The 27,911-nt window shown below is 28.5% G+C and overlaps 1 protein-coding gene across 1 annotated transcript; it reads right to left on the bottom strand.

Annotated features, from left to right (window-relative positions):
* Window positions 1–722: 722 nt before the first annotated feature.
* LOC129960396 (waprin-Enh1-like) lies at window positions 723–25,459 on the bottom strand. The gene is made up of 2 exons (XM_056073816.1): window positions 24,946–25,459; window positions 723–1,750 (listed from the first exon to the last, which is right to left on the bottom strand). The coding sequence occupies exons 1-2, from the start codon at window positions 25,166–25,168 to the stop codon at window positions 1,545–1,547; spliced, it is 429 nt and encodes a 142-aa protein (XP_055929791.1). The 5' UTR covers window positions 25,169–25,459; the 3' UTR covers window positions 723–1,544.
* Between the last annotated feature and the right edge of the window lie 2,452 nt (window positions 25,460–27,911).

Here is a 27,911-nt window from a genome sequence, read left to right as displayed (position 1 = left end):
GGCAGAGCAGAATTCGATATTCTTTCCTTTCCGTGTGCAAGGTCCGATTCCTACCGAATGGAAAGTTTCTTGAATATGCCTGGGGACTGCCAATGTCTCAATCTCAAGAGTGACCATGATATTCTTAGTATGTTTCTTGTGTGTCAAAGAAGTAAAATTAAGCTACACATATTTTTCAAAAAATATTTTTTATTGAATTGATTAATAATAAATATAAACAGACGTATTACTTTGGCAAAGGGAAAAAAAAAAAAGAAGATATTTCAGTTTAATAAGTATATTTATCTGCCTATTTACAGCTAATTGAAATGTGAACAGCATAACTTTCCTTTTACACGGAGTGACCTAGATTAGCATTGACACTTTTCGTTACGAATTTAAACGCCTGTATTTACGATATTTTCAGTCAAGAATCAAGGACTGAAAGTGTTAAAACGCCATTGATTGTTATTCGAGGTGAGTATTATACATTGTGATTGATTATACTTTATGAAATGAAAGTTATAAATCATCGCAGCTTGTTAAAAAAGCTAATAACGTTAAATGCAAATATTTTATCTTGTCACAGATTATCATGAGTAGTACCGTTGATGGAAGTCTTCTCAGAATACATTTTACTTAACTTCAGTCCTTGAGTCAGAATATTCATTACTTTTTTTCCTTCTCTAAAGTCGTTTTTAACTTCAATTTTCTTCTATTTTTAAGTGAGCAATGATATGCTATTATATACCATTTGGTTAATTCACTTTTGGTTGATTTTCCTACTCTTTCTGACATTTTCCTAGATATATCTGGGAACTTTGCATAGATCACATCGAATAAATATCAGTTTTATTCTTTCTGAATCACAGCACGGGCACAATAACATAAAAGTAGAGTAGAAATTTTTACAAATATCTGAAGATGCATGCATAATTTCCTTTCGAAAATGTCTTTCGTTGCTGATTCATTGTAAATTTTTTTTTTCGTTTTTTCCCTTAATAGCTACGATTAATCCTTCTAATTCTTTTTATTCATAATTAAATTTGCATTAATATTAAATCTAATGATGAGAATTCATTTGTCTGGTTGTGTACGGTGGGTGATGGTAACAACAATTTAATAATGAAACGAAAAATCGCATTTAAGTGAATGCGTCAACTCATAGCATTGTCATTATTAAATCATAAAGAGGCCACTGACTATATCGTATAAAAAGTAATAAATTGATCACTTCATTCATTCTTATAATATTGATTTATACTTAAGCATTGAAGACTGGCCTAATTTTATTCAAATTGCATTTTTCTGCTTAATTATTGTATTATGCGTATGGCATTGATTCAAATAGCTGAAATTTAGATTGTCATCCCTTAGGCAATTGCTCATGTGATATCTACACTACTATTTTAGTTTCTGTACTGTGCATTCAGTATTAAGAGTTCTTAGGTAAGAAATGTCTTTACCATTTCTTATGTATAGTCGTCAAAGTATTGCCTTGTGCTGTACAGTTAGATTTACATAATATTCTTCATCTTAGTCATTTATGGAGTTTAAATTAGATTTTACCCTAGTTTCATTTGCGTTCGACTCCTACGACCTGCCGTTTGTGGAGGAACAGGCAATGCACTTGCACACACTTTACTGCAACCGCTATGACAGCACTTTTTTGTTCCTGGGCAGTCTGTGTCTGTTTTGCAAACATTTAAAAAGGAAGCTGAAGAAATGGAACAATTGTCAGGCTTTTTGTCTCCTATTGGACAGAATCCCTCTGAAAGAAACAAAGGAAATAATTTAAAACAGAATAAAAGGTTTAATTGAAAAGTTATATTATTTTTATTAGTAAAGGCATGCTCGTAGTTGTGTTTTAAATGAAATTTCATCTAGATATGAACTGTTTAGTACATAGATCGAAACACAGGTTGTAGCAATAAATCAGATAAATTTATTGTAGCATGATCGTAGAAATATTTAATATGAGTTTAACGAGAAATACATTTTTAATCATTCTGAATTTGATTCGAATTTAACAAAATTCTTACACTTCTGGGGTTTTTTAAATATTAAATATTTCAGTTGCAAAGGAAATGAATTAATCGAACAGGGCTACAATAATTTATAAATACCTATTATTGGATTATGATAACATATACAAGACAATACTTAATAAAAAGAAATAACTAAATCTAAAATTTCGTTAAGTTTTCTTCGATTAGTCAATTTTCTTGAAAGTAAAGAATGCTTCCTTAATACATAAATTATACGAAAAGAACTTAATGCCTAAGACACTGTCGGGGCAAGAGAAGCCACAAAAAGAAAAAAAAAAGAAAAAAGGGGGGGGGAGTAATCGTATGTTTATTTTTATAAATTCTTTATAATTCAAAAAGAAAGAAAGAAATTACATTTGACAGCGGTACCCTGAAGAATATTGGATCTTCTATCGTCTTCAAGAAAAGAGCTTGTGATGAAATAATTTCCTATGGATTCTTCCTTTTTTTCACATCCACTTCTAAGACTGGAGCTACCTGATTTTGTTACACTAATTAATCATGATGCTTTAATTTCATATGTCTTTTATGGTAAGCAATGTCAAAGCTTTTTGTGGCAAAGAACGGATTCAGCTTAGTATTGATTGTGCCTGGATGGCATGTCATACTAAATGAACGAATGTATACTTTTATAATGTAGCTATATAAAATGAGTGTAGAAATGAAATTCAATCGATTTCATAAACGAAACTTTCCAGAAATACTGGAAAATTAATAAAAAAATATTCGATATTTTCGCCGAAAATCGATTTGTAGTGTTATTATCTACCTAAAATAATTTTTATATGATAATTGTTACAACGAGCAGGTATTAAGATGTATTTCGAGTTCTGGGGCAAATAAGCTGGCAAGTATGAGCAAAAATTTTCTACTTTTAGGACACGGACAATATAAGATGAGGGGGGGGGGGGTATGATGTTATTGTTGTTTTAAGAAGGCTGGAGAAAAATTTTGTAAATATATGCAGAAATGTTTATGTAATGCTTAATAAGAAGTGAAAAATGAACTACTTAAACATTAGATTTCTAATGCACTTATTAATATGAGCATATTTAGACTTTAAAACCAAACGATTTTATTTAAAAACAAATAGACCTTGAATTTGAATTATCCTATCTTCATTTTTAGGCATTTATTTTCATCGCTAAGTACTTTTTTCCTTTGGAGCTATTGTAAGCTAATATATATATATATATATATATATATATATATATATATATATATATATATATATATATATATATATATATATATATATATATATATATATATTATAGACAAAACCCGAGGGTTTTTTTTACATTCTCGATTGCATGCGTTGGTTTGTCTTAATATAGTATTCAATGAGTAACCATTTTAATCATTTTTTTTATCAGAACATCTTTACTAAATTCCATTAAAAATTTAGAAGTCCATGGAATTATATATTTTTATCGTAATGAGTAATTGAAAGAAAAATTAAAGAAGAAAAATTACTTTATTTGATGGCATAATTATAATAATAAATGTAGAATCTGAAAAATTTATGCACTAATTTATTTATGAAACTTAGTGCATACTTGGATGAACTATTTTAGTGTAGCTAAAAAGCTACCATATTTATCTTTTGTCGTTAGTTGCAGTCAATAATATTTCATTAGTGAAATAATTGTGGCCTAATAATTTAAATTACAAAAAAACATATTTTATTATTAAATAAACTTAATCTACAATTATACAATTTATTTATTCTAGTGATTGATTTATAAGGAATTCACATAATTTGGCACGGCAAAGTAACTTTTTTTTAGAATGCGTATTGTAAAAGAATGTCGATAATAGTCCCCTATGTTTCACTAAATTTACTTTAATCTTTGTTCAGAATTTAATAAGAGAATCATCATAATGAAACAAACATAAATTAGAAAATTTGCAAATTCATTGCCCATGAAGTAACAATTAAATGGATAAAAAATGACAATTCTTTTTCGAACTTTTCACTGAGTTCTGAATGAGGGAAAACAACTCTATCTTCTTATTATGCATGATATACAAATGTTTCAATATTTCTGATAATTCTACCGAAATGTGATCGAAATAGTAGAAGAAAATAAAAACTTTTCATAAATCATCATGATATCTTAGCCGAAAGACAGAGAACAGTCAACAGTAGGTCCATCCCTAAATAATCCTCGTATAATTTCAAATACAGCGTTGATATAATTAGCTAATTTAGCCTGAGCATTTAATGAGTTAATAATTCCTGCTTATTTTTTATACTCTCCAGAATATAAACGTATCATTATATATATATATATATATATATATATATATATACACACACACCACATTAATGATTTAAATAGAATTATTTATATTATGCGGAACTTTAAAAGAAATCGGAATTTTCATTTGGGAAATGAAACAAAAATTTTTTGTTTCTATTTTCTAAGAATTTCGAGAAGCTCGTGTTTTGGTAAATAGGATGAAATCAATAAGTACATTTATTAGCCAGATATTTATGCGTCATGTATCTAGTGGCTAACGGTCAAGTGAAATTTTCCACCCACCTCCCCTTTTTGCGTAGGGAGAAAAAAAAGTTACAAATTTCTTTAAGCTATGAAGATAAGATTTTTTGTGTTTATGAAAAGAATGTTCAAGTGGAGGTTTCGACGCTGTTTTAATTATCTAAAAATTAGTATATAAAAATGTTTGTTTAGCGTTTGTGGCATGATTGATTTTTATTTAAAATTCATGTTTCTTTTCTCTTCATATATCATGTGAGAATCTTTGATGGCAAGCTGTTTGGAATAGTATAAAAAATAGCCGAGATAAAAATGTTCCTTTGTTTGTTTTGAAAACATATTAAAATAAATAATGAACCCGTGCAACTTATAAGAGAAATATTATGTGAAATATTTTCGTTTCTTAATTTGCGTATTTCTAAGTGCACTTCCGTCAAGTTCTGGTCCATTTCTAAGTTATTGCCACACTTTATATCTTTTAGAGTGTCCATATAATTTAAACTAGTGTGCAAATCATTCATTTGAGAGTGTTTAAAGTGTGGATACGACTCTACAGAATAAAAGTAGCTGTACTAATTACAGAATTCAAAGTTATCCCAGATATAGAACACTAATGAGATATAAAATTGCGTTCAATCAGTTGGGTAAATGAATGACAGATTTCTATGGCATAAAACCCAGATATATCCATGCTATATCGAAACAATGGCTGTATAATGTAAAAATGTACTAACATAAAAACTGTAAAGCTTTTATCATAGTCTATGAAAATTTTATTTTGAAGTAAAATATGACATTAATAATGTTTAAAAAATTCATATCAAATAGTAAAAACTGTTAATTTTAAGAAAGTTAAAAGGAAAAAAAAAAGGGGAGTATTCCATGAAGTATATCGGCCGGAGCAGGTTAAGAAGATTTAAAACAAATATTTCATGCGCTTAGGATTCACATAATAAATTATACCGATGTAATTTGCAGAATTTAACTATGCCCGATCCGGTGTACAGCCAATTTCGAATTATATAATAACTAAATTTGGACAAAATTTTAATGATTATTGTTCTTTGAAATTTTTTCTTTGCAAGGGCAAAGAAAAAAAAAGTTATAAAGAAAAAAATACTTGTAAAGAAATGGTCCTTAGTGCTTGTTTTGAAGGTGGTCGCGATTGACTAATTGCTTTGAGTTATGAGACAATTGCTTTCTGAAGTCAATTTTCGTTCATTGTATTTCTTACATGTTTAAGTGAATTTCTTTCTTTATAGTTTTTAAGGCCATGAGTACCGAATTTATACGCTCTTATAAATACATTGTAGAACATTCAAAACACGTATATGTTTAAAATAAAAATATTAATTATAAGTTCAATACATTCTTAGTTTTGTTTTGGTTTCTTTGTATTGAAACAAATATTATAGGAAAATTCTTAAAATATTATCATACGTAAGCATACATTAAAGTTTCATCATAAAATCTTCTTCTCAATCTATTAGACTCTTCTATTTTTCATCATAGGATAAAAAATAAAATGAAAAAAGGCTATAAAGCCGGTGAACTTCGAATCCATATTTCGCTTTCTGTACATTTTTCGTTTATAGTTTGTAAGGTCATAGGTAAAGATCTAATTTGATCTGATAAAGTATATATAGATCGATTTAACCTGATCTGATTGTAGTGTATGCAGAATACTTACCGGCTTAAAATGAGAAAATTAGTTATGAGTTCTTTTTATTCTTAGTTTTGATTTGTTTTGTTTGTATTAGAATAAATATTTTAAGAAAATTCTTTAAAATATTTTTCTCCGTGGATATACCTCAAAATTTCATCATAAAGTCTTCTTCGTCAATCTTTTAAACTCTTCTGCTTTTCGTGACAGAAAATGATACAAAATTTAAAGGAGCTATAATGGCAGCTGAATTTGAAATTTATTGTTCTCTTTCTATGCATTTTTTACGCATAAGGTGTTTTAGTTAGATTAAAATCTCAAGGTCATTAAATAAAGCTCGATTTACAAGATGCTTATCAGTAAAAACAATAAATAATAAAAGCTAATAATACATAACAATTTGCAGTACTATAAGTCGAATTGACACACATTATAAAGTAAGATGATTTAAAATGTTTGTGCGTTGTGGTAAATGCGTGTGGCTAAAATCTCTCTAGAATACTTGCGTGTTTAAAAGGCAATCCATTTCCCATAGCCTACCGTGCATTCTTCGTTGCGTTGCTAAATACCAAAATCGAAGAGAAATGTCAACACAAGACGAGTATATTTAGCTCAAATTCATTATAAGTGCTCTGCAGGTATTCGTGATTCAACGTATGCCGAGTTGAATAAAGTATTCAGTCGACCTATCATCCGAAACTAGGTTACGATGTTACGTATTAATGAATTTGATTCACGTTCAGGACATCGCAACGCATAAATATTATGGCGAAAATTGGATACCATTATAAGATTGCGCAATTTTTTGGAACTAAATATTTATTTGTTTATTTTCCTACAAATTAGAATAATTGTGTTTCTTTTTATCGTTCAAAAATATATTCTAATTTTACTTACATCAAATGAATGCAAAATGTGTGACACACTACATTTATATTTCTCATATTAGTTTTTAGCTGTCACATTCTTTCGTTATTATTTTTTCTTATTCAGTTTGTCATCTCATACTGCAATGGGAATGTATTACATATGAATATTTATCCATCGCGGTTTTAACAATGCATTTAATTTTGCTTTTTTAGATCTCATACTGAATATTAACAATAGAGAGGGAGAGAGATTTTTAATTTTTTTCCGATATTTCAACAATAGGGTTTTTAAAGGAATTTCGAAGATTTCAACTCTTTTTTTAGAAATATTTTTCATATAATAAGCCTCAATTAGTTTTACCTTAAATGTAGAAGATATTGTTACCCCATAATTGTTTATTCTCCTATTTAATTAGAAGAGACGTTTTGTGTAAGAAATGTGTTGTACCGATTCAAACAAAAGACCATAGAAAGCTTGAAAGTTTATAGATTCCAAGTAATTTTTGTATCGAAATTATACCTCTCAAGAATGACTAAATTTTCAGTTATAAGTTTTAAAAATATGATACTTTTATCTACATGTTTGATGGAAAGGTGATTGATAATTTCTTAGTTGGAAATTCAGGAATTTAAAACACTAGAAATGTTTTTTTTTCAGTGATTAAAATGTATGAATCTATTAATTAACAAATTTCTCTCTAGAGGTATTAAAAATTGGATTGAAATATTAGATAAAGAAAAATAAATGTAGCAACTCATTTATGTTTATTATGTTATTTTGTAATACGTCTCTGAAAAGCGCCTATTATTTCAGATTTTGGTTAGCTATATATATATATATATATATATATATATGTTTTTAAGAATATGTGTATTTCAATATCATTTGATGTGTACATATGAATTATAAGGTACCCTGAAACTTTTATAATTAATCTTAGTGTGTTTTCTTGTTGGTGTGTTATACACGATTGGAGAAATGGCGAAAGCAGACGAGGCTGTTATGGCTAAAAAATTACATAGTTTATCTCAAATTAATCTTAGTATAACTTCAAAACAGGTCTGAATCTAAAATTAGAGCAATGATGCTAATGAAAACTCTAAAAATAATCAAATATGAGCTCTTTATATCTTATTTCTTGGTGATTAATGAAAACGTTGTTATTTTCGAATTCATTTTCATTTTACTACCTAATTAAATTTTACTTTGCATTGATTTTTTTAATCAGTCAGAGGTATTAAAATAAGTGCTTGGAATTTATTTAATTCGTTTTTAACTTTAATTTTGCTAACAGTAGTCTTTGTTTTATCATGATATTAAAATAGAAAATACGAATTTCTTTAAAGAATTATATGTATATAGCAAAAATATATGAACATATTTTATCAAATTAAAATGACTCGTTTCTCTCATCTTCAATTCAGAACGCTTCAGACATTGAAGATGGAGAAATTAATCCTTCTCATAATATAATTCGAGATGCCTGGAAGAAATTTTTCCATTTGGGACCATTGGGACTAATACAGAGCGGAAAGTCTCGATTACGATCGATCTTTAATTAATTAACAAAGCACAATAATGTGCTGGATTGGCTAGGACATTCCAGATTTATGACTCTATGTTCCGAATTGATAATGGTCCCGGATTCATACTGAAACTCTATTAAATATAGTTTTTAATTAGCAAGTAATTCTTATTAAAAAGAAAAGCATTAAGTTTTTGTTTTTTAAAATTAGCGTCCTAAGAATTCTTTTTCTCAGTTCTTATTATGTTTATAATATAACCATTCTAATCAACCTGATGTGAAAGCAGTAAAAGTATGAGAAGAAAAATGCATTTTTTAACCTTTTAATCTCTTTCTGATTTAATTTTAACACACACACACACACACACACACACACACACACACACACACACACACACACACACACACACACACACACACACACACACACACACACACACACACACACACACACACACACACACACACACACACACACACACACACACACACACACACACACACACACACACACAATGGGTGTTAGGGGGAAATTGGGTGATATTTCTTAGAAATTTTATTCTATTTGCTTGATATGCACTTTAGAACTGAAATAAATGCTCGGTTTATAAAAAATAGTATTAATTTTCAAAGTAAAATAATTTACCGTTTGCTCTTTTTTAATTTAAAAAAAAAGTGCAATGACTTTTATTGTTGATATGCCTGTTTTGTAAAAATTTTTGGAACGTGTTTTTTCTTTGTTCGACTTCACAGCGAAATTCCACACCAAAAATGGGTTTAATTTTTTATAAATTGCTCAACATTTTGTTATAGTATATAGTTGTATGAAGCTATGTTAATACCCTTAACTTTTTACTATTACCGATGATGTGTATGCAGGGAGAAAACAGTTTGTTTTGAAAATTACCCATTTTTACAATTAGTATTAGAGTTTTGTAAAATTGGTTTCAAATAAAGTTAAAAAGCAAGTTACGTTCATTTTCATTAATATTTATTTAATACAGTAAGCCAGATATCACAAGGTGAATTATTTTATTTCCACGTATCGCTTTTTTCAAGAAGGGAACAGATTTAACTGCGCACATAGTATTTTATATGAAAAGAAATAAAAGCCAGTGTAAAGTTATATTTAAAGGCCCGTTTTCCCACTATGTTTTTTATGAATTGCAGAAACTTTTCTCAGTTTCCGCCATTGGAATAACTGGCTGTAAACTGTTTTTATTTATTATTTTTTTACATTCAAAATCAAGAGTTAAAATCTAATAAATTTTAATTACTAAGCAAATTGGAGCACAAATTCAAACGAATACTAAAGTTTTAAACTTTAAAATTATTCTAGCCTGTCTAAAGGAGTATTGAAAGCATACTATTCACTCCCCTTCTTATTCTATTTATAATTATCTTAATTTTCAATTAAATATATCTATTGGATTTTATTCAAAACTCTTATCCCATCCCTAATAAACATCCCAATTTGGGAACCAAAGAAATTTCTAAAATTTGATCACGGTAGATCACAAGCGCAGATAATTAGTGTTTGAATTACCTTGAAATCTATTTTTTATTTAAAAAATAGCAGGAAATCAACTAAAATAAATCTTATTGAATCGAATGTTTTTGACTTGAATTTTGTCCAGTACCTTTCTTTGTTAAAAAATATCTCGTTCTACCTCTTGTAATCAGGCTTCAATGAAGATTAAATAAAAAGTGTGTATGTGTTTTTTTTTAATATGAAATTACCGACTGGAGGATTTCTTTTATAATTCATGTGTAAATTAAAAGTATAAACTCTGGAGTGTCGCAAATTTTAGGAGATCCCGAAGTCTTGAGGTTTTTTTGCAATATATTCAGGTTAATTTAATATTTTGCTTTCATTTGATTTGCAAAAGCGTTATGCTCGAACTAGTTAAAATTAAAAATCAAGTATCATTTTTATTTCAGAACAATATTTTTAGGATTTTCTTTTCAATGTTTTCACATTTGTTTGCAGATCAGTGGAGTTCAATTAGTTTTGCGTTTGTTTTCTAACCTATAAATCATATGCATTATAAAATTTTGCATTAGAGCATTTGGAGTGATTTTACCATTTTGTTTAAATTTCTTTTAAATTTAGATTTTTGTACCTAAAACACTGAGGCCAACTCTTTTGAAGGAGACTAGCAATGAAATGTTCTTTGATTTCAATTTGTCGTTATATTTATGATTTAAAAATTATTTTATAAATATTAAATTAAAATCAGTAAAAAATATCTGATTTCGAAAGTTTTGAAGGAGCAAGGGAGGACTTGAAATTTGCATTGCATAAGGAGATGAACACTATATACTAATAAAACAACTTCGTTAATCTTAATGCTTTTAATGATATTGTAAAATTCTCGAAATTGAAAATGATTTTCCAAATTGATATTAAAATAAATTGTGAAGTTAAGCATGCATTAGGAGTCATAAATTTTACTCAAAATTCAATTCAAAATTTTTTAGTAGAAGCAGAAATTTTTTATTCCTAATTAAAATTTCCACTTTAAGATGATTGACGATGCTCACAACAGATGGCGCTGCTAGCCGAACTTTACGCTGAATCGTATTATGCAATATATAACCTTGGATATCTATTATTCTCACATAATAATACGTTTATTCACCGCAAACTATTTGCATGTATTTGACTCTTAAAAGCTCAAGGTTTCTGAAAACAATTGAACTCGGTGCAATTTTTTTATGTCATAGAAATAAAAAAAAAAAGCCATCATTCTTGAAACTTTTAATCCTGCTTCTTTTGGTAGTTAAAATATTCCACTCTAAAATATTTATTTCCTTAAATACGATACATGTAACCAATTTTTTTCTTATGCTAACTGAAATTTATTGATTTTGATATCATAGTAAATGCTCTCCTCTAACCCGATTATAAATAATGTAATTTAATGGCATTGATTCTAGATGATAAATAATCGAATCTAATTGTAACAGAAAAACAAACAAACTAATACTCGTATCAGGTAATCACCCCTACCCCTTTTTTTAAATTAGTAAGATAGAAAATATATAAGTATAAATTAATTTATCGTTGTTTTACTTGTAAAATCTATTAGGTGCGTGTTACGCTTTACTACAAAGGGATTACTAAGATTTTGCTGCGCGAAGGATATCTGAATATAGTATTTGTTAGAAGACTTTACAACAGATTAGACTTTTGAAGTTGCAAGCGAAAACTTTGTTGTAGCATCATTTTTTTTCTTTGAAATTCAACGCAAAAATTCAATGCAATCCAAAATAAAATTATTTTTTTAATAACAACAGCAACTTAAATTTTACACTTACAATCAAACAAACCAACAATCAATCATTATAGATAATGTATTTCTCTTATTAATACAATATCTATAAATAATCATTTCTAATATTAAATTTTTTTGGAATATTTTGATAATATTAAATATTTGCCAACTTATGAAAAATCAATAATACGATCATACTATGAAAAAAGTTGTGTGTTTGTAATTTGCCGCTCGAGATGAAATTATATACAATTCTATCTTCAAGTAAAAATAATATTAATGACAAAAATAAAAACTGACAAAAATAAAATGCTAAATATGTTCTTATTGCTTAGAGAAAGAATCTATCACTTGCAGGATGGATAAAAAATGGATAAGGGGGGGGGCGCAGTGGTTATATGACAGACCAATTTCAGTGGAATTCAATAGAGAAAAGGGAGACAAATGACACACATAATAAATTAATAAATAAAACAAGAAAAAAGAAACACTTGGTACAAATATCTGGTTGTGTAATGCATACTTTTTACAACAAAAGTATTTATTTCTTTTTATGCATTAATAAAAATGACACTTTTGTGCTTAATATACTTATTAAAATTTATTGCTTTCTTATTCCACTACAATATTCAATTAATTTAGATCCCGATTGCAATAAAACTACTATGCTATGACAGTTAAAGTATTTTTATGCTAGAGTTTCTTTGTCTAACCTTTCCGTTTAATTTTTGAACCATTTTTCATCATTCCTTCTGCCTTGTTCTGAATCCATATCACCACAATGCAGTGTTCTTATGACTCCTGAATTTTCTCCGCATTTCTTTAAAAAGAGATTTTAATTCTAACTACCTGATATACAAGAACTCTACGAATTGCTCCTATACTTAATAACAAGCTCATATTCTTCTTAACCACAAGATTCTTTCTATGCTGCTAGCATTTCGAATTGTTGGAAAAGTTACAATGGATTTTTATATGCTTTTTAAGGATTCTTCAATTATATAAAGAACAAGAATTAAATTAATTAAAGATATTTCACCGATTTTGTTTGACACAATTTTGTCATATTTTAGTCAGTTTCATAATTTTTCATTCCTTGGAAAACGCGTTTTCACCATCAGAAAATTGAAAATGATGCTGATTTATAGCTCTCTCTAAATTGAAGATTAGAAGAGAACAAAATATGTTGAAAATTCACAGAGCAAAGAGAGATTAATATGGGAAAAGGAATAACAGAAGCCGGCGTACATAAATAATATTGGATAAGTGTTTAGTTTAGTTATATTAACGTCCCGTTGTAAAGCAACCCTAGATCTATTTTGAAGCGGATCTCGTAATCTTGAAGCGTCCTCGTCATCTCGTAGTCAGATGGCGAGGACGACACCTGAACTGGCATGCCCCCTCTCCAAGCTTCCACATCACATAGTGGAAGGCCGTTTGGCTCCCACGGATTTAGCGGGCGTCAGGTCGTTTACACGACGCTTCTTCGATGGAATCGGGTCTCGAACCTGAAACCCACCCGTTCCGAAGTCGAGACCTTATATCCATGCCACCGCGGCCTTTTGAAGTGTGATTAAAGTTATGTGATCTTCCATTGTGCGACAAAGTAAAATTTCCTTTACAGTTATCAAGGTCCAGATGTTGCAATCGCTGAAATTTACATATGAATTAGAATGAATTGCTTGGTCCTTATTATAAGCGAGGAAAGCATGGCAGCTCTGAATCTCCTATCCATTGACAGAGTAAACTATCTCCTATAAATGTCTGCTTTTGATGCTTTTCTAAGCAAACCATCGTGTCGGAACGTTTTATATATAAATTTATTGTAAACAATCCTTTTTTTTTTTTTATCACTGTTAGAAGTTTCAAAAAAAGGATCGTTTTTCTAAAATTTTATGAGCATATCGCAGATGTTTATACGTAAAGCCAAATGAATTTCTTTAAGTACAATGAAGTTCTTTCAATTTCTTCAAATTTCTCAATTCATATAACTTAATAATAAATGCTTTGATTTTGTCATCATAAATTTTGTTAAGCTTCTTTAACCAAAAAAGGCCATTGAAATAAAATCTGCTATGAAATTTTTTGAATTATTGTTGGTATTGACCTTTTATAAAAGAGTATCATCGTAAACTCACACGTTTGGACGTGATTGATGATCATTCTTCGCTTTATTGAAGTAAAACAGTAAACTAAAGCGAAAAGGCAACTGTATTCATCCATCTTGTCCACAGGGTGAAATCAAAACTCAGTCAAATCTTTATTTATTTTTGAATGAAACTATATTCTCAAACTAAACTGCGAGAGTAACGATGCTGACAACCCCAAACGTCGCTAACGTGAATTAACTTTACCTGTTATAAAAATGGGTCATGCATTTTACGATAACCCAATATATTCTTATGATCTAATACCTTAACGCATTGCAACTGAATGATTGTATCCAAAAATGCATCAATAAGATAGCGTTTATCTTGGATTAAGATCTATTTAATAAATGCCATCAGAATCAGTTCAAAATTGCCTTAAAATATTCTCCCTTATAACTTGTGACATTTAAATGAAGTGCAGTTGTAACTCATCTGCTGTTAAAAAATATTTTAGAGAAAGTCTATTAGAAAGTTAAAAGGTAATTTAAAGCACAAGAAAAAATTCATACGATTTAGCAACTGAATATTTTAATTTAATCCAAATAGAATATTGATATACTACATATTTAGTTAAAGTAGATAGGTTTAAATGGGCTATTGAAAATAATAAATAAAGGAAAGGGTATAAATTATAGTCACTCAACGTCAGCAAGCAGCAAAAACTTTCTGGACACAATATGGAAAATAATATGTGAGAAATGTTTGAAGCTATTAAGGTGTAAAAATATATCTTTAGGTTTCAGGCAATTAGCTAAAGCAAACAAATGCATAAATAATTATATGCAATTTTATAAATATTTAAATAACAAAGGAGAACAAAAGTGCATTGCTGGAAACTTCAAATGATTATAATTCACGTACGTGTTATTTGCTAGAAAACAGCACAAAGTGACCTTTATTTAGCGAAAAGGAATTTATTTTCAGAAAATTAAAATGAAGCCCTAATTTCTTGTGTTTCAAATAATGGGTTATTTCCTCTTGACTCAAAATTGCATTTCAGGTCTTATTTTTCTATAACTTTTGCTACGTTTCTTGAAGGAATCCGTTCATGGATTTTTTTTTTTTTTTAATTTGACCTCAATCAACAACATCTAGGCACTTATAACCTTGGCTTCTGCAATTAAAATCCTAGTTGACTTACTCATGTGAGTGCGACTTAGTCTTCTTTATAATGAGAGGTAAGGGAAAGAAAAACGTTGATTTTATTAAGAGATTATTATGTGGCACGCAGGCGGGAGGGAATGATACAATCTCTGCTTTCTCTGACTGATCTGGTCTTTCAGCTTTCACTTTTGCATAGCACAATAACTGGTTCTTTTAATGCAATTCGAACTTTTAATTTTCCTGCCTTTTCACCTTCTACGCGTGCCAAACAACTTTTGTTTGTCGTTTCGATTGATATCGAAGCTGGACAGTACCAATAACACGGAAGAGTTTGGCATCAAATTTTTTCACCTGTCTAACAATGATAAGCAACTCGTGCAAACGAATGCGAGACAAAGAATTGCTTGCTCAGCAATAAGCGGAAAGATGTTTCTAGGGGAAAAAAATGTGACTGGTTGTTCTTTGCTTCGTCATCTGAATGCTTTGTGCGAATACGTCTGTAAAACAGACATATTTTCTCAAATTCAAGCTGGTTTTATTCCAAAAGTCCTTTAGCACATGATCAACAGATATATTTTAATAATAAATTAAAAATGGCAAAATTTTCTTTTTCTGCTTTACATAGAGCATTTACTTTTCATCAGTGCATGAAAAATTATTAAAAAATAAATAAATCTTCAAAATCATTTAAAAAAAATAACGGTCGAGAGACTTAACATCTCATTATAATACGGAAATTTCAATACCTGTATTAATTCTGTTAGATATGAATATTTACATTATTTTAAACGACAAAATACTTAAATTGATTTAATTGTATTAATGAAAATAACGAGTACAGGATAATTTTATTATAATTTTCGCACTATATTCGAATATTAAAAATCTCTTGACATAACCTCATAAAATTGAGAAACATTATTTCTAATATAATTTTTGCTCCCAATTTTCAAAAATTCAAAAATTTTCGGAATTACAGAATTTTCTTTCTGCAATAATACTAGTGATTTATATTAAAAGAACAAAAAAAAAATGACACAAAATATGAAACATTTCTACATTTTTTTAAAAAAAAATAATTCTCTGGTTTGAATGATGAGCATTAATTTTAAATTTTAGATTTATTATATAATTTTTCAGCATGGTTTCAAATATAAAAGTATGTATAGTATAATTTTCTCCCTTTGAAGCATAGTAATTCTACTTTCGATATAAAAAATATTAATTTTTTAAAACTTTAATTAAGAGGGTGTTTTTTTGAGTAAATTTTGTGAATGTAATTTATCATAACTAACATTGTTGCAACAATTAGGATATCAAATAAACTGTTCATGTGAAAACCCAATCTTGGAGTATTTAAAGCTTCCTATATTTATGCCCGGCAATCATTAGCTGTTTGTTCATAACACATTAAATCAGGATGTATGAGTATGTAAAAAGATCTAAAATTTATCATAAAAATATTTTTGATAATTTTAATGACGCTCAGAAGAAATAAACGTGATTTTATGCCTGTGGAAGATTTTGGTGCTGAAATCACCACAGATGTACGATTAACTTGTTTTTAATGATAACCATACTTCACTGATGAAAACATTTTGCCATTATAAAACTACTAATTAATAAAATTATAGCAATTTTTTTCCATAAATCATCTAATTATTTAAAGTAACGGGCCATCCTTTATTTTATTTTTGTAAAAAATTGTTAATAAAAAATTATAATCTTTTTTATTTCAGTGCTTCTGTAATAAATTTATTCATCAATTTTATTGAAAGTTGTAAAATACAATGAAGCATACACATTTTAAAATAAACGAGAAGGAAAAAAATCACCAAGCATTTATTTCTAATCAGCACACATATATCATTGAATTTTCTTTGAGAAATATTTGTGGCTTTGTAAAATTGACATGCTTGAGAGCTTAAATGGAATCAAAATGGATTTCCATAAAAAAAAATTCCGATGAGAAGTCATCCATTATGAATATTTCCATAAGATATAGGATTAAATATCATAAAAAGAACTATAGCACTTAGCTATATAGCATTCAGTATAATCTGGTAATAATGATTTCATTAGAAAAGTGACCAACGACCAAATTCTATTTCGACAGGTAATTTGTATATCAGATTTATATTTTACTGCAATATTTTTATTCAAATAGTTACAAAATGTGTATTTAAAAAGTGCATCGCAGATTTGCACAATTATTGCATATAATATGAAAAATACATAGCATGCACTTTATTGTATGTATTGTAAACAAAAATACAAACCAAAATGTTGTTTTTAAATTTGCTTATTGTGATCGCAAATCGAGGAAAAGGTCCGAAAGAACTTAAATCAATAAATTAAACTCTTGATCAATGAAAAGACTACAACATGACCGAAATAAACTGTAGAAGAAAGAAATACGCATATGATTAAAATCGAGGATACTCACAACGATAAATAAGAAAAATTCTCTATTATTTTCTGTATTAAGGATGCAAGCTCCGTACCAGAGAAAACCTCCTCCTGCTAAGGATGCTCTGTAAGTAATGCCATAATAATTTGTTTTAAATGCGGACTAGATAGTAAAGATTGCTGGAGCCACAAAGCATAACAGTACTGTTTCGCTTCTCTTCTGTAACAGTCTAATTTTTATTTTCTACTGTTTAAACACAACGGATGCTTGAGTTGATGCCACGCCTCAGTTCGGTTCAACTATTGCTATCTATCCTGTTAGGAATTGTAAAGCATAGTTGCAGGTCTAATGATTAGTCTATTTACTATTCAGATAAAAGCACGTGTGTATGCAAGGATTGCGGCTAATTTTTCTTCCAGACCAAGAATTTCGAATAAGTGTGGAGACTATCTTTGTTCGTGTGCGTGTATGTGTCTGATAATGAAAACAGACAGTTCTAAAGTTATAAGAAAGTAATATCTTTTTTTGTTGATTTGATTCAAAAAGATAATTTTCTTCGACTTAAAATTCTACAACGGCTCTTCTCAGTCTAGGGCTTTATTTCTTGAATTTCTTTTTAACAAGCTTTAGATTTCCATTCGGAAGTTTATTTCCAGTAAATGTACAATTTATGGCAAAAATAATTATGAAAATAAAAAACAGTGCATATTTTTTTAAAATTATAATTTTTATAGATCATGCTAAAATTTTAATTTTTCTTTCTCGGGGAAATTTAAATGCATGAGGATTTATCTTTTATCCTCAAATAATAAAACAAATATCACCATATTAGATAGGACGCAGAAATAAATCAGATAAAACACCACAATTATTATAGCATCAGTTTTTTAATTGATTATTTCAGAATTGGACTATATTCATCATATGTATTTAAAAGATGAATATGGTTCAGTTTGTATATATATACAATTGGACTACTCATGATATAGTCCAATCATATAGAGAGAACAGACATTATAGATAGCCACCAGATTATCTGTAATATAGGTCAATCATATATATCGTATCAAAAAAATCCTGAAATGTTATTTTGAAAAATTTGATTTTGATGTAAAAGATTTAAAGGGAAACATTTAAATATTTAACAGTCAAACATCAAAAATGTAGTTTGAAAATTTCAAATTATCAAAAATATTAAGAAAGGATCTATTAGATTAAGTTAATAAATCGATGTTGTGATGAATAACAGATTTCCATGTAAGAAGAATTATTTTCAATTTGAATATAACGCGTTCCAACACTAACTCTGATTCTGCTCTTAAATGTTCTTATTAACAAAAGATGATCGTGTCTCTTTTTAAGAAATAATCTTTCATTTCTTTTTGCATTTATGAAAATGTACCGCATCTGCAGTCATGTTATGTTTCCGATAGCTCGAAAAAAACTTGTATAATAATGGGAGTAGAACGTTAATTAACCTAAAAAGTCGTTGCTGATATATCACGGTTTAATTATATGAAACCTCGAGCAGAATGTTTTACGAATACATTTTGAGTTATTTTCTAAGTTCAATTGTTATCAAGATGTTGTTATCTTTTCCGTTCTAGATTATGATTTGATTTGGTTGAAATCTATTTTTTTTTATTTTAAGAAATAAAGACAAAAAAAAATAAAAAAAAATACGGATTTTATTATTTAAATATTAAGCATAGAATTATCTTAATCATATCTAAATCCTTTTCCTTTCTTAAAAAGTCATTAATATGATTCAAGTTTTCCATGTTTCCTGTTTATATAAGTATAAAACCGTACATTAATGGATATTAAAATTGTTAATTCCCCTTTCTTTTCATTCCTTGAATTGAATATCTATTTAAAAATAGAAAAGAAATTATTATACCTCTGACACAATAATCAAATTCAATCCCAGGAAAATTTATTAGGTTATATTCAATAATAAAAGATTGAAGATCAATGCCATTAGCTATTTCATTTAGAATATGATTATTGATTGAATTATTTGACTGTTAGTAGACTAAAATTGTTTTCATTGAAAGATGGTTAGTTTATTAGGAATTTTATGGCTCTACAACAAAATAAGCTTACTTTTTGAAAAGAAAAAAAATCATAATGTGGAAACTTTTAAAAGAATATGGAAACTTTTAAAAAGAATGTGGAAACTTTTAAAAATAATGTGTAAACTTTTCAAAGAATTTTAAATTTATAACATTTAAATCTACAAAATTAAAGTGATTATTTAAAATAAAGTTTGTGATTATTTTCAAAATATCACGGGAAACAGCGAAAAATCCGTTTGTTCCCATCAGTTTTTTTTATTCTAAATTAGGATGTGAATATATCATTTGGTTTTATAGATTCATGACCTTCAATATACCTCTCATCTAACCTTCATCTCAAATGAAGGTTAAACGAAATTATAAAAGAAGGCAGGCTATATATCTGACTTCTCAAGGGCAAATAAAAAAAAAACTTGTGAAATACAAAATGCAATTAATTGTTCTGTCCAAATGTTATCATTTCAGAATAACAACAACCAGTTTTTGAAAAGCTTAATTAGTTATTTCAGTTTCAAAGAAAATAGCACGAAATAATTCTCTTGGCATCGAAGGATTTTAAAAATAATTTCATTAATTGTTTAGACGAATTTCGGTTTCTTGCACTGAAGAAATAAGATTTTATTATTTTCGAAAATTGTATCGTAATATAGAATTTTGATCCAGATAAGGGGTGTTTCAAGTATGCGTCCGTCAATAAAAAGAAACTGTTTCTTGACCATTTATCATAACATTTTGTAGCTCTCCCCAGTATACAGTTCCTGCTTTGATCATAAAGTTGTACAAATCTATACTCATCAAATAAATAATTCCAACTCGTAATCTTTAAATGCTCGTTGTCAGCTTATTTTTCAAGCATATTTTATACTCAGTATTTGAGTTTGTGAGTTAAAGGGACTGGGAATTTAGAGTTCTAATCAATGAAAAATGATTTATTAGATATAGAAATTCTTTCAGTCCGTTTAGAAGTGGAATTATATGCGGAAATTATAGTAAAATTAATGACTGACCTAGTAGATGGAAACAAATATTGAAAAAAGAAGGTTCTTTCGTAACTACTATCATTTTTCATGTGGCCACATCAATAATAGGTTTATGTCAGTCTGAGTGTGAAGTTTTATGTTGTTTTGTTTATTTATTTTTTATTTTCGTTTGTGTGTAACCGAATAAGGATAATTCCCTGGAAAAAGTCCTCCACTAATGTGTCATCTCTTTATATTCTTAAAAATGTGATATGTAGGTATAGTTGTCGCAAATTGACATCGTTGCCGCTATTCAAATGAAGCATGTATGAATGGGTAATAAAAGAAAAAAAAATTCATATCAACGAACTATATTTGTGCTATTGAGTTATCATACATAAATGTGTAAAATGTGAATGCTTGATTAAATAAAAAATAATATAAAATATCTCTATTGAAAAAAAAAGCTCGATTTCTGAATGTAAACATACTCTCTCCTATTTAATATTTTGTTAAATTCTTTTCACCGCGTAAAATTAAAAAAATAGATAAGTATATAACTAAATTTATTGCCATGCAGTTATTTATATGATTTTAACATGACTAAAATATTGTTTGTTGAAGGCACTTTAAGCTTTAATGTAGAGATGGATATTTTTTCAAGTAAAAAATAATCCTGTTATAAAACGAGTATTTTTAGATTAAAAAGAAAAATTGAAAGAATGGAATGAGGATTGCTCATGCAGCATTTTTTCCATCACGTATGCGTATTATAATTTTGTTTTCTTCTATCGAAAAAAGTTTCGGTTATTAAACAAAATCTTTATGCAAAGAAGTATGAATTGCGAGAGGAAATGATTATAAAATCTGATCTGCAAATCTGATATACAGATTAAGTTACAAAATTCTTTTCTGTCGGAACAATTGGTGGGTTTAAGGCAATTATGTAGATGAGAAGTTATTTGAACTACATGACAATTGTAGCCTGAAAAAAAAAATGATGATAACGACAGAGATTGATATGAACAGAACTGGGAATAATAAATAACAATCATTTAAACACATACCTACAACAAATCTATAATATCGTGATTTCCCTCAATTAATTCACACCTACTCTTGCATTTAACTCATGCTGTTATTGGGAAAATAAGCTAAATCATTCCAATTTATTTTACAATTTTATGACTGCTATGATTAAAAATATTAAAAGACAAACTGCGATTGTTTACTTCGGAAGCTTAATTAAATCTGTAATATAAAAATGCTAATAAATCTACACGTGTAAAGTAATGGGAATTGCTCCATAAAGCTCAAATAAGATTAGTAGCGAATCCACCACGCATGTCTAACTAATCCAACTATGTTATGTAAATAATAACAAACAATGGGTATGTACATCTTCATTCACTTTCTTTAAGGAGAACATCAATCGTAACGGAATTATCATTATTTCGTCTTTTATGAACTTCTTTGTTACGCCTCACTTCACACAAGGATGTAGGCGGAAAGTTCAAGATCACTTACTGATACACTTTTCATTTTAAGACGCTCTTTAAGAAAGAGCGCAGTTTTGTTTCAACAATAAGCGACCTTTTTATTTTAAAAACAATCATAACCATGAAATATTAGGCTAAGGAAAGTTTCAGGCTAATATATTTCGCAGATAATGAAATAAGTCGATAGAAGTTATTTTATTTCAATCAGAGGTTAAGATCTTGAGTCAAAATTAGACAGAAACTATATATTTCTTCTTATGTGAATTTTTCTAGATAAAGATATGAAATATATACCCACAGGCTCAATAATACTATTAAAAATTCAAGGAAATATAGAGGAAAACTGTGGAATGTTGGTTTCAGTATTGTATTCATAACTTTATATAATCCAAGTCTGCACGTGCTATAAAAGCTTTAAATTTTAAAACGATTGCATTTATTACCACCAATGCATTCGAACGCTTCGATTTGGGTATTATTAACCAACTTCTGCACTGAAGATAGAGAAAAAAAGTCTTCGTGAAAATGATTGCTATTCAGCTCAAAAGCGAAAAAGAATGCAAATAATGCTAACAGAAATATTTTACAAAAAGTGTGACTTCATAAGATTCTAGAAAGCTTAATGTCATGTGAGCTAAATTCTAGCTTTTATATTACGTGTTTACAACAAAACTGCCTTCAGGACGCAGAAAAGATTATGGGATGCTTGTTGTAGAAGAAGTTGGAAGCCATTCTTATCAATGTATCATTTCTTTTTCGTTTGCACTCCTAACTTTTTTGGCCGGAATGACCTGCGGACATTTACGACAACTTTGTAGCAGGCTTCTAAAGTAATTGTTCAACTAGTTTGAACTGACCTCAAAATTGTTAGATATTGAAGTGGGGAGTGCAAAGAATTAATTAACCACTTTAAAAGATTGTTTGACATCTTATTTAGAAAAGGTGGTTGGTGTTTGGAATTTCATTGGAAGGTTGTTGCATTTTAATTACGCATAACATTGTTCTGATCTTTAAAGAACATGCGGATTGTCATAAAAAAAGAATATGTGAAAATAGCATAAAAAAATTGCCTCGTCATTTTTTTTACCTTCGGATACATCGTATTTCACATATTACCACAAATTAAAAGTAACTTCTTTTACTGAAAATGTTTTCATGGATTTCTTTAGGGTTATTTTGACATTCCAATCACTTTATATAGAACAGTTGACATTTTTATACATAACTAAAAATTTAATTTAGTCATGTTTGAACTTTATCTGTAATTTAAAATCTAGCACGATCGTGTCTGCAATTTTATCAGTAAATTATAAGTTCGCATAGTAGCCATATGGGCATTTCCACATGTAATTAAAAATTAAACTCCTGAGATCAAATGCTTTTAAATGAAAATATATTTCCTTTGAATTCATCTGAATTTTTGACTTCCAAGATGACAAAAGGATGTAGGTTTTAGAAAATGACGCAAAGAAAAAGAATGTAGACAGGATTTTAAAGCTCTTGCCAAACTTTAATGATACAGATTTTTAGTGGATTATTTATAAATATTTAATTATTTTAAAAATATTATGCTGCTGTATAAATAAGTCATGATTATACATAAGAGTATTATTAACAATTGATTTGTAAGGATTTCATTATATAAGAATTTTTTTCATCATAAATAATATATTTAATAAAAAATAATCAAATCACTCATTATAAAGAAAAATTCAAACAAATCACTCATTATAAAGAAAAATTTAAACAAATCACTCATTATAAAGAAAAATTCAAACAGTTGTTCAGTAAATATATTGCTAGAAATTGAAATAGTCATTCACACACTAAACATTCAATAAAGCATATTTATTATTGTTTACCGTTTTGATTATTAGGTACAGTTTATTTTGTCTGCACCATTTTATAGAAGAACATGGTATCTTTTTGTATTTAATTTCAATTATAAATGTTGTAAAAGAGTAAAATATAATTCTTTTCCCCTAGATACGTTATTTCTTTTATATGCACACATTTTCACGTGAATTATAAAATAATAATAAACTACATTAAACATATAATTAATAGATTAGAAATTAATTACATGGTTAAATGTTAATGAAATGTAGTATTTGTACATAACTTTAAACTCAACCCGAGTAAATTTATAAATGCTTGTCTCATATTGTTTACTAAATTGCTTATGCGTAATTTCCAACGATGCTTGATAATTAAAAAAATAAGTATTATTCGCCAAATTATTATTTTGTATCCAAAGTGCCATCCGAAGATAATGAGCGGCAATTGTTTTAAAACAATTTTGTGAATCAAATTATTATTAAGTGAAAATTCAGATAAAATAATTTAGTCGGAATTTCTTATAACAATAAAAATAACATGAAAAATTCTTCAGTCAAATATTACCTATTTTCTGTCAAAAGATTTATTTGCTTAAATTTCTTTTCTTTCTCCCAAAAGAAATATTTCCTTATTTTATTTCTTAAGCTTTGTTTCACTGTTTTAGTTTTTATTTTATTTCATGTTAATTGCTTGGATATTTAAACAGAATAATTTCTGCTAAATATTTTGCAATTTTTTAGCTTCTGCACCATATAAATAGATAATTCCATTCGCTTAAAATATGTAAAATATTCCAATGTATCTAATAAAAGAAATTTTAATAAATTTAATGAACGATAGCGATTTTAAATATTTAAAGATATTAATTATAACGATATTAAGATTTTGTTCAGAAGTATTAAAAATAATCTGTTAATATGTACCAACACCTAACAAAATGATAATTATGACTATAAGCACCAGCTTATTACCAGTAATTAAATCCTCTTTATTATTTTTTGAAATTTTCCTAATTATATTACAAAGAACATGAACTTACCTTTGATGTTCATTTCGGAGCAATCGAATTTCTCGACACAAGTCAAAATGCACTGTTTCAATTCCGCCGCGCAGTCCGAACATCCCGAAGACCTTTGACCCGGAAGGACCCTTCTCCTGGGTCCAAAGGGGAACGGTTTGCTCTGGCACATTACCTGCCCCACGAAGAGGCCGATCAAAAGGAAAGAAGCCCACATAGCGATCTCTGAGTGCAAATACAACATGCACGAATCCAAAGTGTACAAAACCTGCGTAAAGGTGAAAGCAGAACTTAAATACTTCTCACCAAGATGCTGAGCCTGGATAACCTAGTTCCGTGTCCAGAAAATAAGAACAAGAGTGCCGGTAGCTGTAGTCTTTCGACGGCCTTCATACCTATTCACCCGTACCCTCAAGATTATTTTATACACTCATTTGGCCTTAAAGGGATAGCTTCACATTATATACTCGCGAAGTCAGAAAGGAGAAGATTGTTTTGTTGCTGTTGATACGGTTATGTGAGGAAGAATGTAAGCTTTTCTTCTTTGGTATGTTTTTGCGTGGTTGATGACCACCACGCGACTTTCGGCCATGAAGATGTTTAAAATGCGAGAAATGCCACAACTGGTTGAATTCAATTAGAGAAAGGCGGTGGTTATTTCTTTATTTACCATATAAACGCAAGCGGGTTTTTTTTTCTTTCTTTTTCTGCGTGCTCTATTCAAATAAAAATAACGTCTTTCGTGCTTAGATTTCTCTCTCTTCTTTACATTAATTCGCACAATTTAAGTTGCGTGAATTATCACACTAATAAGTAAATAATTTTTATGACCTTAAATTAATTTTTTTAACTGTATCTGTATGTTATTCATATATCTTTTTTTATTTCACTTTTATAATTCTTCAATAGTAAAGTGAAAACCATTTGGAACCTTAAGATTCTTGAAATAATTTGTACATTCAATTCTTTCACAACTGAACATTTCATTTTTATGTTTAGTCAATGTTAGCAATTAACTTGCATATTTATTTCATTGAAAATTCTAGAAGAGTCATTTTAAAATCATTTATCGTATAAAAAAATTCCCTAAACCGTTTCATGTTATCATGTTCAAAGGAAGCCCGGTTGTCCGGCTGTCCGAATACCGGTAAAGACGATTACTACAAAACAAAAAGAGCTAGATAGATAATATTTAGCATCTAAAGTGTAGATATGTACCGAATTTTGACCCATATCTGTCAAAGGATTGTTCATTTGTCGGTCTGTAAGTGAGATAACTCAAAAATGCAATGTCCAAATAAATAAGTGAGGTCCTAATAAATGAAATTTGGTATGAGATATTTCGATTACAGTTATAATTCAATGTCAAATTTTGACTTCAATCGGTTAGAAAAAGGCGTCTTAAATACATATTCAATTTTCTGATTCATAGGCATCAACTGCATGCCAGCGGTTTATCGCGAAACAAAATCGTATAAGGTTGCACACGGGAATCTGTAAAAACACTAGAATCACGCCAAGGATTCATCTTTCGTAATTATTGCTCATAATTGGTACGCACTTAATACACAGATATCGGTTTTCTCTACTACATTACCAAAGACACCGTTAGTATGCGCGAAAATACGATTCTGAACCTCCATGGAGATGATATTCTTGTCCGATGTCCACAATTTCATTCAGGAGGAGGGGATAACACCTTTATTAGGAAGTATGCGAGAAAGTTTCGAGGAGATCTCTCCCGCTGGTTTGGTTTTCAAAACTTTCATTTTTAAGCTACAAGCCTTTTGTTTCTATTATTTTAAACTTACAGGTGGAAAGAATGATTTAACCCTTTAAAGGGCCATTTTTTTCTAGTCATATTATGTTACAATATTTTTAGGCTTGAAATTAGAATAAGGAAAGGGATTCATTTAATTTATTAGATAAATTTATTTTGATTAATTAATTAATTTGGTTAATTAATAATTAAGTAACAAATCAAGATCACATCATTTTGTCACATCATTTGTCACATCATTTTGTCTGAGATAAAGAACTGAAGCATCTAAGTTTCTGACTTACTAAAAAAATTTGTCAGAACTTATTCCAACCTACATAATTTCATACAAAGATTGATAAATTTGGTGGGAAGCATACTTCCCACGGCATTAGAAAGGGTTAAAAGATTTTTAAAATTTATATTTGAATAATGTATAATCCTTTCATTGAATGTTTTCAGAAAAGTAGTATATTAAGTAAGAACAACTAAGTTCTAAGATTATATTTATTATTATGAAAATGCAACAAATTTTTTGCCTGTTACTTTTAAATGGATAAAAACAAAAATGAATAAATGCAAAAGATGAAATAAGATGATATTTTGGGTAGCACTATATGAAACTTTGCACCTTGTTTCAAAACAATAAAAATTAAATCGAAATTTATAATAAACGCAAAAGGAAAGCATACAAACTGCATAATTATGAATTTATGCCAAATGTATGAAAAGCAAAAGAACCAGAATCTTGCTAGACACGACTGTTACATACAGTGGCGGATTTGCGACTAACCAGATTAGGTAGCTACCCAGGACTGCTAGACTACAAGGAGATCGATTGAAACATTTTATTTTCCCAATTTCCAAGTAAATAAATTTGTAAAAAGTGCAAATTCTGCAAATATCAGGATAATGCTAATACTTATAACATGTAAAAATGGTAGACTCTTATAAATAGTTTCAATGTTCTAAATGGTAATTTCTTATGTTCCCTTACTTATTAAAGGATGTGGATGTTCATTTAGCTTGCCATGGATGCAAGGCAGTCTGGTGTCATAGAAAATAAATAGACAAATACATTTTTTAAAAAGGTAATAAAATAAAAAATAACTTAAAATCACATAATGACAATGTAGAAAAAATGTATTTAAATGTGAAACTATATTGACCAATTTATTAAAGGAATAGCCTAGTAATCTGCATTGTTTAGAGTCCCAGAATGCGTAAA

Source organism: Argiope bruennichi, chromosome X2 (genome assembly GCF_947563725.1).
Source record: "Argiope bruennichi chromosome X2, qqArgBrue1.1, whole genome shotgun sequence".
Taxonomy (NCBI): Eukaryota; Metazoa; Arthropoda; class Arachnida; order Araneae; family Araneidae; genus Argiope; species Argiope bruennichi.
This window is presented reverse-complemented; position numbering and strand designations above follow the sequence as displayed.

What these genes read in the sequence shown, in the direction of transcription:
- LOC129960396 (XM_056073816.1), bottom strand. Translation starts at nt 25,168, where the DNA reads ATGTTGTATTTGCACTCAGAGATCGCTATGTGGGCTTCTTTCCTTTTG. An exon ending in CTCCGAAATGAACATCAAAG is followed by an intron (nt 1,751 to 24,945) that starts GTAAGTTCATGT and finishes TGTTTCTTTCAG; the next exon opens with AGGGATTCTGTCCAATAGGA.